The sequence below is a fragment of the Octodon degus genome, unplaced genomic scaffold (assembly GCF_000260255.1).
Source record: "Octodon degus isolate 3935 unplaced genomic scaffold, OctDeg1.0 scaffold00056, whole genome shotgun sequence".
NCBI classification, from domain to species: Eukaryota; Metazoa; Chordata; class Mammalia; order Rodentia; family Octodontidae; genus Octodon; species Octodon degus.
This window is the reverse complement of record NW_004524632.1, coordinates 7676177-7689054: the sequence shown is the minus strand read 5'-3', so window position 1 is coordinate 7689054 and position 12878 is coordinate 7676177. Positions and strand designations below refer to the sequence as shown.

At 59.0% G+C, this 12878-nt stretch overlaps 2 protein-coding genes across 3 annotated transcripts in view; both read right to left on the bottom strand.

Annotated features, from left to right (window-relative positions):
• Positions 1-7133, bottom strand: part of Osbpl7 (oxysterol binding protein like 7) — an 11802-nt gene extending 4669 nt beyond the window's left edge. The window contains exons 1-16 of one of the 2 annotated variants that reach the window (XM_023718134.1): positions 6977-7133; positions 5430-5525; positions 5221-5346; positions 5040-5093; positions 4496-4609; positions 3640-3735; positions 3433-3550; positions 3128-3231; positions 2854-2946; positions 2645-2777; positions 2462-2556; positions 2279-2374; positions 1668-1805; positions 1109-1205; positions 354-610; positions 123-260 (exon numbers count right to left, since the gene is read on the bottom strand). In XM_023718134.1, the coding sequence (XP_023573902.1) occupies positions 123-260; positions 354-610; positions 1109-1205; positions 1668-1805; positions 2279-2374; positions 2462-2556; positions 2645-2777; positions 2854-2946; positions 3128-3231; positions 3433-3550; positions 3640-3735; positions 4496-4609; positions 5040-5093; positions 5221-5346; positions 5430-5525; positions 6977-6988 (1767 nt within the window). In that variant the 5' untranslated portion in view covers positions 6989-7133. The remainder of the gene's footprint in view (positions 1-122; positions 261-353; positions 611-1108; positions 1206-1667; positions 1806-2278; positions 2375-2461; positions 2557-2644; positions 2778-2853; positions 2947-3127; positions 3232-3432; positions 3551-3639; positions 3736-4495; positions 4610-5039; positions 5094-5220; positions 5347-5429; positions 5526-6976) is intronic. The other variant, XM_023718135.1, reaches the window with a different exon arrangement.
• Positions 7134-9154: 2021 nt separating this feature from the next.
• Positions 9155-12878, bottom strand: part of Mrpl10 (mitochondrial ribosomal protein L10) — a 6291-nt gene continuing 2567 nt past the window's right edge. Inside the window, exons 2-5 of the mRNA XM_004633675.2 lie at positions 12314-12483; positions 11289-11453; positions 10980-11124; positions 9155-9987 (exon numbers count right to left, since the gene is read on the bottom strand). Of these exons, the coding sequence (XP_004633732.1) occupies positions 9731-9987; positions 10980-11124; positions 11289-11453; positions 12314-12483 (737 nt within the window). The 3' untranslated portion in view covers positions 9155-9730. The remainder of the gene's footprint in view (positions 9988-10979; positions 11125-11288; positions 11454-12313; positions 12484-12878) is intronic.

Below are 12878 nucleotides of genomic sequence, written 5' to 3'. Positions count from 1 at the left end.
GCCTGGCCTCTGCAGGTGGGGCTCCCCGCAGCAGGACCCCCCCATTCCCCAGGCCTGGCCTCTGCAGGTGGGGCTCCCCGCAGCAGGACCCCCCCCATTCCCCAGGCCTGGCCTGGTCGCACCTGCTCGCTGATGAAGCGGAAGCCGCGGTCGGGGCGCTCGCACTCGTAGGTCTCCCCAAGGACTGGGTTGAAGGGCTTGCAGCCTGCGCGATGGTAAGTGGAGCAGTAGGCAGAGACAGCGAAGGCAGCGATGTACACCTGCGACAGAGGGGGACGCTGGGCAAGGGGCCAGGACCGCCGCCCCAGAGCAGCGGGGTGGGCCTACCAGGGACCCCCGGGCCGCCCGCGTACCATGCGCTCGCAGGGGTCGGCCAGGCGGCTGGCCTGGTCCAGGAGGCTGCTGTACTCCAGCTCCTCGCAGAGCCGCTGCAGCGTGTTGAGCGGCTCGTTGAGCTGCACGGGCATGGACACTTTGGACAGGTCCTTGCCGATGTTGTTCCGCAGGATGTTCCACAGGCTCACGTCGGCCCCTGGCCCACTGGCCGCGGGCAGGCAGCGGCGGCGCGGAGGCCCCGGGGCTCTTCCTGGAACACAGGCCCCTGGGCCACCTGGCCAGGTCACTCCCGGACACTGGCTAACAGACAACCTGAATCCTGGCCCTGGCTGCTGCATCCTGTGGAGGGCTGGGTGACTGGGACCTGACTGGTGACAAGCTCCCAGGTACTTAGGTGACCTGCTGAGGGGACAGCGCCACTGCCAGCCGAGATGCCCAAAACCCTGCCAAGTCCCACCCTCCCCCGTCCCTTATAAACAGAAGCAGACACCAGGGGGCTGATGATGCTGCCTCTTCTAGAAAGGAAAAAATAAAATGACAGACCTAAAGCCGCTCTGTGATCAAAGGCATGCACCACCCTGAAGACTGGGACCTTTTGCCTGTCTGGTGCTGTGTGACCACATGCCTTTCTGTGAGGCCCTACACAAGGCTTCCCAGCCTGCATCCTAGACCTGCGCCTGCAAGCTGCCTCCTAGCCTTCCTCAGCTCCAGCCCATCACAAGGGACTGACACTGGCCCCAGGCTCCGCCCCCCACCCACTGCCACCTGGCACCTTTCTGACAGTGGTCGGTGGCCCTGAGCTGCAGCACCTCCTCCGACAGGCTGGTGGTGACTTCACTGGTGCACGACTCTTCCTCCTCCTCTGAGCCCTGGGCAAGGACAGATGACACTGGGCAGATGCCCAGGGCCTCCCCAGTCCTGCCCAGCTGGCCCCTTGGTGGGAAGGGACAAGGAAGGCACTGGGGTCTCAAAGACCTGAGACATTGCCTGAGCGAGGGGTCTGGCATCAGGGAATGTCCCCAGTCACTTGAGGTGAGGCTCAGCAGGACTCTAGGACACATGGGGGACTGCTGAGTGAATTTCTGGGTTTGGGGAAACAAAGTCAAAGGAACACAGAAGCCAAAAAGGGGCACAGGAAAACGAGGCTGAAGCTGCAGCTGGGGCCCTGGCAGATTTCTGAGCCAAGCCACTTGGCCCCGCCCACGTGTTCCCTGCTCCTGCAATCCAGGAGGAGGAAGAGGATGGGGCAACCTGCAGCTTCCGGTCTCTAGACACCCCACCTGCATCCCCCAGGTGCCCGCCATGCTGCCACCAGCTGCCCCTGCCCTCACCTCATTCTCTGACGAGCTGGCCGAAAGGAGGACCTCACAGGCATCAAAGAACTCTGTGTGGGAGTCAGCCAGGGACAGGACGCTGCTCTGGGACAGCTGCGGGGTCAGCTCTTGCCCCTTCATGTACAGAGCTTCCTGCTGTGGGGGCCGGACAGGCATCAGGCCCGTGGCCACTCTGGAGAGCCAGGCCTGCTGGCACGACACTCACTCTGAGCCCTGCTCCAAGCCCCTTCCCTCTACTAATTCATTCATTTTTTTTTGGCAGGGGACAGGGTCTCACTTTGTAGCCCAGGCTGGCCTTACATCCTGCCTCAGCCTCCCGAGTGCTGGGATTACTCATGTGCACCCTTGCACCAGGCAAGCCCATCCCATCTTGACACACACTCTTGGGGAGGTACAATTACTTCCCCACTCTCTCAGCTCTGAGGTCTGTTTGGCCCTTGCTTTGCTCTCTGGAGGATCAGAACACCAAGTTGTAGACACTGGGTGAATAGTGCACTCTAGGGGGCCCCCAGTCGTTCCAGGAATAGCCAAATCTGTGTTGTGGGCTCAGTTCCACATTGAAAACCAAAGTGCCCACTCCACAGTAAGGGAGGTGCAGAGAACCTCACCTCCTCTGGGTTGAGAGAACTGAAGGAGTCCGCCGTGGTGTCTGAGGACATGGACAGTGAGTGGAGACGAGGCTGCCCGGCTGGGGTCCCTGGGACCTGGGAGAAGCGAGTGAGGAGCCAGCGTCTTCCACCTGCGCCCTCCCCTACCCTGCGGCCTGTGAGGCGGCTGGTCCCCAGACTCACCCCTAGCCTGGACAGCTGGGTACCCTGGTGCAGGTCCCGCAGTCGGTCCCGCTCTGAGGTGAGGGCGGCTAGGATGCTGCTGAGGGAGCTGTGCACTGCGGGTGGGGGACACACTGGGGCATATCAAGGGACACATCACCCTCCCACCTCCTGGTCCTCTCACCTTCCCCAGCTCACACTCACCCTTCTGCGCCAGGGCCCAGAAACTGCGCTGCAGGTGGGCATAGTCTTGGGAAGGCAGCCCCCGGGGGCCTGAGGAGTCCCGGGACTCCAAGTAGCGGGACAGGTTGGGGACAGAGCCATGGAGGCGACCAACCTGTGGAGAGGAGGGCAGGGTGAGGGGACTGCACGCCCAGGATCCTGCCCTGCGACTGGGGCCCACGGCCGCTTACCCGCCCGATGGTGTCGTCCTTGGCAAAGCTCTGCGTGCACCACATGCGGGTGGTCCGCTTGCCCTTCTTGGGCCTCTCCACCGTCCCCGAGGCCTGGCAATTGAGGGGTGCAACTTCACTCACAGGTGAGGAGGGGGGCAGCAGCCTGGCAGGGGCTCGGGTGCAGGAGGGGCAGAAGCAGTCTTCAGCAGCTAGGCAGAGGGAGGCTCTCCTGAAAGCCGCAGCACTGCAGAGGAAGGGAACCTGCCTGGGGTGACAGGGCCAGGGCCCTCACCTGGTGCGTGGGGATCACAGGAGCTGAGGGGATGCGGTGCAGAGACTCCAGGCTCTGGAGGAGTCTGTGTAGCTCCTGGAGCTTCCCCTGGCACTCAGAGAGCGCTGTGGAGCAGAGAGAGGGCATCAGTCCCCACGTGGGCCAGGCCCTCCGCCTCCTCCCTCCACCCAAGACAGCACCTCTGCAGGCATCCCCGCCCTGCCCAGGCCCCTGGCCTGGCCGCCACATCTCGGTCCTGGCCCAGCCTGTGGATCAGCCCCACCTGGCCAACTGCGCCCAGGTCGGTGCCCCATGTGCACCCTCACCGTGCGAGCAGCGGTCCAGCCCATCACTGTCCCTCAGCCAGGAGGACACCTTCTCCTGGGGCCCAACCCCAGGCAGAGCTGAGGTGCTGCCCACTGTTAGGAGCTGGGTGCCAGGGACCTGCAGATGAGCCAAGAGTCAGGGAGCGTTCCCACAAGTGCCACCTCCGAACTGCCATACCACTGGCGCCCACCTCAGGCCCGTCCTACCTTGCGATGAGCGGCCCCGGACATATCCAGGCGCTGGGCCAGGCGGTGGGCACGAAGCTGGGTGACCCAACTTTGAAATAGCTCCTGTGATTTGATCTGCAGAAGTGAGGAGATGGGGGCATGGAAGGGGGGCTGTGGTCCCCAGGCAAGCAGGGTGTCCCCCTATAGCTCCTAGTCTGTGCAAAGGCCCCTTGCAGGGTGGTGGAGCACGACACCCCCAGGATACTGCCGCTCTGTGCCTATTCATATGAGCGCCCACAGCGTGAGCTGCCCTTGACTGTTCTTTCCTTTTGGTACTTGGAATCGAACTCGGGGCCTGTGATTGCCAGGCAGGCGCTGCGCTGCTGAGCTGCATCCTGGCTTTAGCTGTTTATACAACAGCAACTTCCTTTTTGTTTCCCTTCCCTCTCTCCCTTCCTTCCTTCCTTCTCTTCTTCCTTTTCTCTTCTTTCTCCTCACCCCCTGGATGTTTAACCCAGGACTTTCCTACGGAGCTTCATCTCCAGCTGTTATTTTGGCTTTTTATTTTGCAACAGAGTCTCAAAAAATTGCTGATTTACTCAGGCTGGGTTGAATTGACCCTCTTCCTGCCTCGGGTTTCCAGAGCACTGAAATTACGGGACCCATCGTGCCCGCCTGTGGTGGCAGCGTTATCATGCCAACTCAGGAAAGATGCTCAGCGCTCAGGCCCAGGTCTGAGTTCAATCCTCAGTACCACAAAAAAAAAAAAAAAAAAAAAAAAAAAAAAAAAAAAACACCTTCCTGGCTCCTCAGATGTGAGCCCCGGCAACAAACCCAGGACCCCAACCCTGGGCAGGCGTCTGCTCCAGCCACATGGCCAGGCCCTGCGCGGCACCTTGAGGTGGTAGATGTTGTCTTCGGTGTCGAGGTCGATGCGCTGGGCCTTTCTGTTGGTGGACATGACCGACAGCCGGACGTCGATGGAGCCATGCAGCTTCCCCTTGATGATCTGCGGTGCAATTAGTGGGAAACAGGGCTGGACTCAGGCTCCCAGGGCCGAGAGCCCTGCCCTCTGGGCCACCTCAGGCCCAAGCGACAGTGTTGGAGGGGATGCGTCAGCCGCCTCCTGCTGCTCAATGAGGCGAACAGCACGGAAGACAGAATGAACACAGGTCAATTATTGTTTTGCTGTGATGTTCAGCGATGAGTGTCGCGGAGGAGCCCTGTGTGTTCTACACACACAATTTTAAAAAATAAGTATAGATTTTGGATCTGCAGATGGCTGAATCTGCAGACGTGGAGCCCAGGGGAAGGGACCCAGGAACTGGGGCACCAACTGTAAGGTGTTCACGTCCAGACCCTGCCCTGCTGGCACAGGTGCCCACTGCCCGCTTGGGGCTTCAGGCAGGCCCCTCCACACTGGCCAGGGCCCCACTCACGTCTTGCTGGGTTGTTGCATAGTGCAGGATCCCGTCCTCAAGCACGAAGTACCTCTGTGACATTGCCGAGAGGGACAGGACGGCGAGGCCAGGAGGACAAGGCAGGAGGGAGCAGACACTTAGGCTTTTCTTCTCCCAGCGCCGGGCCCCCTGCTGCAGCCCCACCCCAGCATCACCCTACCTTGTGCCAGCCCTTCAGGGGCCACTTCCTCTTCTTGAGCAGGTGGCCTTCCTGCCGCTGGGGCCTGACACCCTCCGCTCCCAGCTTGCCCTGGGGCTCTTCTACCACCTCCCACGGCTCCAAGCCCTACAGTTGGAGTCAGGGAAGGGCGGCCAGTGAGCCCATGGCCCAGCCCAGGCCCAGGCCCACCCACTGCTACTTCCCCAGACCTGCTGGCTGCTGCTGGGCTTCGAGGACTGAGAGCTCTCCGCCAGGGACGGGGTGTCCCTCTCCTGGAAGTCCATGGTGGAGGGAGAGGTCGCTCCCTAGGGCAGATGTGGAGCCAGGTGGAAGGGTGAGGGTATCTGTCACCTGGTCCTGACTGGGCCCTTGAAACAGAGAGCCGCCCTGCTAGAAACCATGCCAATGGGCTTTCCCCGCCCCATCTACCCCATGCCACCCTGGGCGGGTCCCTCTGCCCACACCCTGTCACTATAGCCTGCTCATTGAGGTGGATGAGGGCACAGACAGACTGGCGCCAAGGGAAAACCTGGAGAAAGTGCCCAGCTAGCCTTGGGCACCCTGAGGGGCTAAGGAAGCCCTTGGGCTTTCTTGGAATGCCAGGAGGTGGGGGGGAGCCAGGAATGGGACCATCAGGAGCCCCTCCATCTGGAATCCTCTTCCTCCAGGGTCCCCCACCCTCTGCCTTGGCTCAGCTGCCTCACCCTGAAAAGCAACCCTCAGACTCCCTTGGTTGGTCCCCATATCCTGGAGACCCCACTGTGTGTGTGTGTGTGTGTGTGTGTGTGTGTGTGTGTGTGTGCGCGTGCGCGCGCGCCTTTTTGAGGCAGGGTCTCACTATGCAGATCAGGCTGACCTTGAGCTCACTTGTACCCCCAGGCTGGTCTCTGAACTCTCAAGAGCCCTCTTGCCTCAGCCTCCTGAGGGCTGGGATTACAGGCGTGCACTTTCATGCCCTGCTACTAAGGCCCCACTTTTGCATGGGGACACTGTGGCCTGAGGTAGCCCCCACTTCCCTGCTGCCCCCTTCTGCCACACATACCCAGAAGTACCCTCCCATTGTCTCAACTTGTACCCTCCCATTGTCTCCCAAAGCCTCACGAACCCCCCTCCTCCCACCTCAGTCCTCCCAGCTCCTGAGAAGTGGCACCCACCCAAGAAAACAGGCCCACAGAGTGATGGGGGCACCGTGGGCAGAAATGGCCAAGAACATGCCGAGGTCCCCAGGTCCTGCAGCAGTGCCCACAGGCGCCCTTGGCAGGGGCCCTGGCCCGCCTGGCTCCACCGGGAGATCAATTATGCATGAGGCTGTGGGAGCCAGCGAGGCGCTGGAGGGGCGAGGCTGCCCGAGGCCAGGAAGCAGCCCAGGTCTTTACACGGAGCAGGGAGCGGCGGCTGAGCACCTGAGGAGCCAGGCTAGGAGGGGACAGGGTCAAAGCAGGGGAAGGGTGGCCAGAAGGTTGCAGTGGAGGGGCCCCAGCTGCAGAAGACTGCCCCAGGGCAACTCCTGCTGTCAGCATTCAAAGTTCACAAACTCTCCCAGTGTTCGGGTTTCTCTGTGCCCTTGTCCCTGGCCCCCAGACCCTTGCTGCTGGCCGCTGGAGGGGAGCTCCATCAGGAAGAAGGAGGGGCCAACGTGAGCCAGGTGGGGACCCCTGGCATCTCCATGCCTGCCTGGGATCTGGAGGAGCAGCGCCCAGCTCAGGAGGGGGAAGCCTTCCTGGAGATACCGCCTCTGCCCGCGCGGCCCCCTTACCCCGGGGTCCATGGACACCCGTGCTTGGGGCGCTGGCTGCTCCACCTCTGAGTCACTCCGTGCGAGTCGCGGCTCCCTCCGCGCGGAGCCGAGTAGTGGCAGCAGCTGCCGCCGCTGCTGCAGGAACCAGGAAGGAAGGCGACGTCGGAGCTTCCCCTCCAGCCGGATCTCCCCACCTCCCCTCCCCCGTCACCTCCTCCCGCCCAGCTCTGGGCGGCCGCTCAGCTCTGCCCCCCTGCTCCCCGGAGGACTCAGGACCAAGCCGCCGCCGTGGATGCGGCTCGGAAACCGCGGCGCGGGAGTGGGGACACCAGCCCCACAGGCGCGGCCCCAGAGGCCTGGAAAGACTGGGAGCCACTGTTCTTGGGCCAGGGGTGGACTTATTCCGACCTGCACTGCCACCGCCGTGGTCTCCGGCTCGCCAAGGCCACTTCCCTGCGAACCACCACCCTCTCACTTTACATCTGAAAATAGACTGCAAAATTTGGAGTGAGCACAGGTATCAGATTGAAGGGAAGGGACAAGTTCCCCCAGGACGCCACACTGCCAGCAGCAGAGTCAGCAGGGCACAGGGACTGCCCTGCTCCAGGATTCGGGGCTGTCTATCACCTATTAAAGAGGAGCGCCAATGTGGGGTCCCCACAAGCCTTTTTGCACACCCTTAACTGTGCTCAACTCTTTAAGAAAATTGACTTTTAAGAGATCTACGCCAGGTGTAGTGGCACACCCCTGTAATCCCAGTAGGGAAGAGGATCAACCCAACTTTGAGGCCATCCTGGTTTAGTGAGTTCAAGGCCCTGTATCCCAAACAAACAAACAAAACCCTAAAATTCCTTTAAATGAATGTTTGTATAGACTAAGGGGTTTAAAGGCAATGAAAAGCAGTGGGGAGATAGCTCAGTAGAATAAGCACTTCGCTGGCAAGCACAAGGACCTGAGTTTAATCCCCCATTCCCGCAAAAAATGTACAAATAAAAAATAAAGGCAATGTAAGCTTTCTGGAAAGAAGTGTTTCTTTTTGTTTTGTTTCCATCTTTTTTTTTTTAATTTTATTTATTTGTGTGTCTGTGTGTGTGTGTGGCCAGCTCAGCCCACCAGGGGGCGGGGCTGGCTGGCACGTGGTGCTGGGGGATTGTGGTGCTGGGGGATTAAACCGCTGTCCCTGTGCTTTGCTAAGCTTGTTCTAAGTAGGTGCTTTAGACCACTGAGCCATCTCATCAGCCCGTTTCCATCTTTTTGAGACAGGGTCTTGCTATGCAGTTCAGACTGACCTCAGGCTACCAGGGATCCTCCAGCCTCAGCCTCCCAAGTGCTGGGACGCCAGATGTGCACCACCACACCCACCCAAGCAGGTTTTAATGGGGGCTACAGGTGCCACTGCCAGCAGGGAAAGAATGTGGAGTCCCTCTGAGGCCCCAGAAATGATGCAGGATGCCTGTCCCCACACAGGATCAGCAGGTCAGGGCTGCCTGCCTGGCTCTAGGACATGTGTGGCCCCAGTTTGGTTCAGAACCTTGGCATGGGTCCACCTCCCCAAGGGAGGGTGGCGCGGGCACCAGCACTGGCAACCAGGGCCCTTGACAGCATTTATTTAAATTTTATTTTATTTGAGTCAAGGTTTTGCTATGTGGCTCAGGCTGGCCCCGAGTTCATTACGTATCCTGGGCTGGCCTCAATTTCGTAACAATCCTCCCACCTCAGCCTCCCGAGTGCTGCATTACAAGCACACTCGACCAAGCCTGGCCTTTTCATTCACATCAGAGTGGCCCAGCGCACCACACAGAGCTAGGCACCACGGGAAGCTGGTCCTACCCCTCCACGGCCTGCAGTGCCCGCCAAGGACCAGAAGGGCTGCTGAGGACCTGCCCGCCTGCTCCGCCTGGACGAGAAGGCCCTGCTAGCTCGGCACCCCTGCTCCTGAATTAGGAGGCTCTGGCTCCCAAGACTTGGAAAAGCCGCCTCCTGGGGCGCCCAGCTCCCACTGGTAGGGGCCCCAAGCCCCGCCCCCAGCCTTTGTGCAGCACATGGGTGTGGCTGTGCCAGCTGCAGCTGTCAGAGACCTTCAGAAAGACCAGCACTGGGTGAAGAGGACAAGGAGGAAGACAGCTTTTTTCCAGGAAGTAAGGATAGGCTGAGAGGTCACAGATGACCCTGAGAATAACTGCACACACCCAGTCATTAATTACGTTTCACTTTATCAGAGGGTACCCTCTGTGGCTGGGGTGGCGCCCGAGGACAGGGAGCTGGCCTCCAAGCCACCAGGAACCATGTGGGCAACCCAGATTCAGGGCAACAGCCTAGTCTGCATCACTGTCCTGTTGTTGCTACCTGCAAGACCTGTGACGGGCCATTCACACACTGCCCTTTGCTCCCGGGTCCAGGCACTGTGCAAGCTCAACCAGGCCACTCCGTGCGCCATCACTCAGCAGAGGTCGTGTGGCTGCCAGGCCCTCCAAGAGGGCAGGAAGACATCAGCAAGGAGCAGTGGACCGGGGGAAGAGGCCAGGGCGGAGCTGCAGCCTTCCAGCTGCACAACTGAGAACAGAAGGTGCTGCTTCTGTCAGGTCCCCAGCTGGGGCATGAGGACAGAGACAGTGACTAACAGCCTCAGCTGTCTCCCCAGTAGCCAGCCCTGGACACAGGGAGGGGGCTGCTGATGGAAGTCAGGTCGCCCACGCCACGCTGAGTGCCTCCCATGGCCCACGGAGGCCTGCAGTCACGCTGGGTGTGTCGTGGGGGGCCAGGCGCCAGGCACTAGGAGTCCAGGACAGGCTCGGGAGGGCCTGGCTTCCCACCAGCTGTCGAGGTCGAGGGCCTGTCCTGCTGCTGTCTGATGTGCTGCTCCAACAGGGCAGTCAGCTGTACGGGCTGGCGCTGGAGCAGGGCACAGGTCTGGCCCAGGAGGAGGCCGAGTCCTCCTATCAGCTCGCCCTGCAGCAGGGCCAGGCTCGGCAGCTTGGCGTAGTTCAGGAAGCCCTGCCTGCTCAGGATGGTGTCGTCGATGCAGCCACCTGCAGGACATGGGCTCAGCTGAGTCCCCCATGAACACAAGCGCCTCTTTCTCCGAAATGATGCCCCAACCCTGAACTCATCCCCACCAACATTCCCAGAACCTGGTTCCACTTGTGCCCCACCCCATCTCTACTGTTGGGGATCAACCCGTGCTTCCCTCTGAAACCTGCCTCACACATCCCCTGGCCCCAGGTCCCCAAATACACTGTCTTTCCTTTCAAAACCGCACACTGAGCTACATCCCCAGCCCTTTTCTGTTTGTTGGTTTTGGAACAGGATCTCCCTAGGTCACGAAATCGCCTCAGCTGGGCTCCAACTTGTGATTCTCTGGCCTCAACCTCCCCAGTACTGGGATTACAGGCCACCACACCCACTGGCTAAGCTTCCCTGAAGACAGAATCATGGACTGGAGGAGTAAAACAGGAAGTTATTTATTTATTTTTGTGGAACTGGGGATTGAACTTAGACCCTTGCTCTTGTCAGGCAAGTGCTTATTCTACTGAGCCATTTCCCTGACCCCAGGAAGTTATTTTTTGATGGGAATGGAGTTTCAGTTTCACAAGACAAAAAAATTTATGGAAATAGATGGGGCAATGGTCCTACATTATGAAGCTATCGAATATTGCCCAGCGTGGTACGGCACGTCTGTCATCCCAGCACTTGGGAGGCTGAGGCAGGAGGATTGCCAAGAAGCACAGCCAGCCTGGGCTATACACAGTGACTTCACCTCAGGAGGCCCTGTCTCAAAAAACGAACCCAAGGGCCAGGGAGATGGCTCAGTGGAATATGCGCTTCCCTGGCAAGCACAAGGGCCTGAGTTCAATCCCCGGTTCCGCAAAAAAAAATAAAAATAAAAATAAAGGAAGACAAAAGTTAAAAAAAAAACGAACCCAAGCATGTTGCTGACTCTGGCCCCTCCCTTGAAGACACGGCAGCAGGTCCCACAGCACCCACCCTCACAGCCCAGCCCCCAGGGGCAGCGTGTGCTCACCCAGCAGCGGCAGGAAGGGCATCGTCTTTAGGATCCGCACCATCTCCTTGACCTTGGGCTCCTCGCTGACCAGCAGCATGTTGTGGCCCACAAACAGAGGCAGCAGGCTTTGGTATTTGGAATCCTCTAAGAAGGGCCTCAGGACCTGGCATGGCAGGAAAGAGTGGCCTGTGGAGACCCAGGTACAGGAAGGGCCACTCCCTGGGTCACCGGTGGTGCTGGAGGAGAGTGACGGGCTGACAGACAGCACAGGCAGAGCCAAACCAGGGGCAACACTGGGCAGCGGTCCCCGACCCGAGCTGCGCCTACCTGGTTGGGGAAGACCTTCACCAGGATCTGGTGTCTGCGCAGCTGGTGCCGCAGGAGGAGCTTGTCCTCGGCGCTGATGGCCACGTTCTGGCAGACGGCGATCATTCGGTGGTCTCGGAAAACCGCTGCTATCTCCCGCCGGAGGAGCCGGATGAGGCCTGACTCCTGAGCAAGGGCACATGGCCGAATGGTGCCAGCTGTCTCTCCACCAGGCACCCCTCGCTCACCCCCAGAGAGCTGCAACGGGGGGCTGGCCATGATCCTGGCAATCCCCCCGTCTCAGCCTCCAAGTGCTGGGGATGACAGATGTGCACCACCATGCTGGGCAGTAACAGGCGAGAACTAGCCCAAGGATCAAGCTGCACTCTACCTGTGCTGGATTATTTACCAATCACAAGCACAGGGGCCAGGGAGATGGCTCAGTAGGATAAGTTCTTGACTGGCAAACACAAGGATCTGAGTTCAATCCCCGGTTCCGCAATAAATAAATAAATAAATAAATAAAAGGTCATCTTTAAAAAAAAAAAAATCACAAACACAAAACTGGGCTGCTGGGGGTTCGGCTCAGGGGCACAGCACATGCTTGGCATGTACGAGGGCCCAGGTTCAATCCCAGCACCAATAAATAAATAAATAGAAATAAAAGGTAACACTTTGGCTGGACACGGAGGTACACATCCTTATACTCAGAAGGCTGAGGCAGGAGGACTGCCAAAAGTCTGAGGCCAGCCTGGGCTACATAGTGAGTTCAAAGCCAGCCTGAATTACATAGCAAGACCTTGTCTCAAAACAAATAAAAACAAAACAAACAAACAAAAAAGGTAACTCTTAGGTATCAATAGTTTAAAACTGACACATTTTCACAAAATGAGCTTACTTTTACTGGAGATCATACGCAGGACCTGAGCTATGTCCCCAGCTGCCCCACCCCGTCTTGCTCGGGACAACACCACGACTTCACCGTGAAAGAAAAGTCATTTCAGTGCACGATGCCACCACCCAACCTGGGCACCCAGGTGCCTTACCTCCTTGGAGGCCTTGGAGGGAGGCGGCAGACAGCGTGGATTCACGGCCGGCCGGGGAGGGATATACTCGGTCACAGCCATCAGCTTCTGCCGCTGGTAGTGCATGACACGCCAGTGGCGGGTCACAGCCTTAGAGCCATGTCGCACGCTCTGGACGGTGGGCAGCCGGCCTGGGAAAGAGAGAGTGATGGTGAGAGGCAGCCATTTGCAAGCCCTAGCTGTCCATATACAGAAAGAGTGTGCTCTGGACAGACGGTCGTGGTTCACAGAGATGCAGCACAAGTGGGACAAGAAACTTTTTTGAGACAAGGTCACGCTCAATATGTAGTTTAGCCTGGTCTTGAACTCTCTATGTAGTCGAGGCTGTCCTCCAACTCCTGGCAACCCTCCTGCCTCAGCCTTCCCAGTGCTGGGATTATAGGTGTATGCTGCCACACCCGGCTACCTTTGCCTTTTAGTTAGTTACCCTAGGTCAGCTGCTTGGTCTCTTCTTAAAAAAAAAAAAAAAAAAAAAAAAATATTTTTTTTTTTTGTGTGTGTGTGTGTGTGTGTGTGTGGCCAGCTC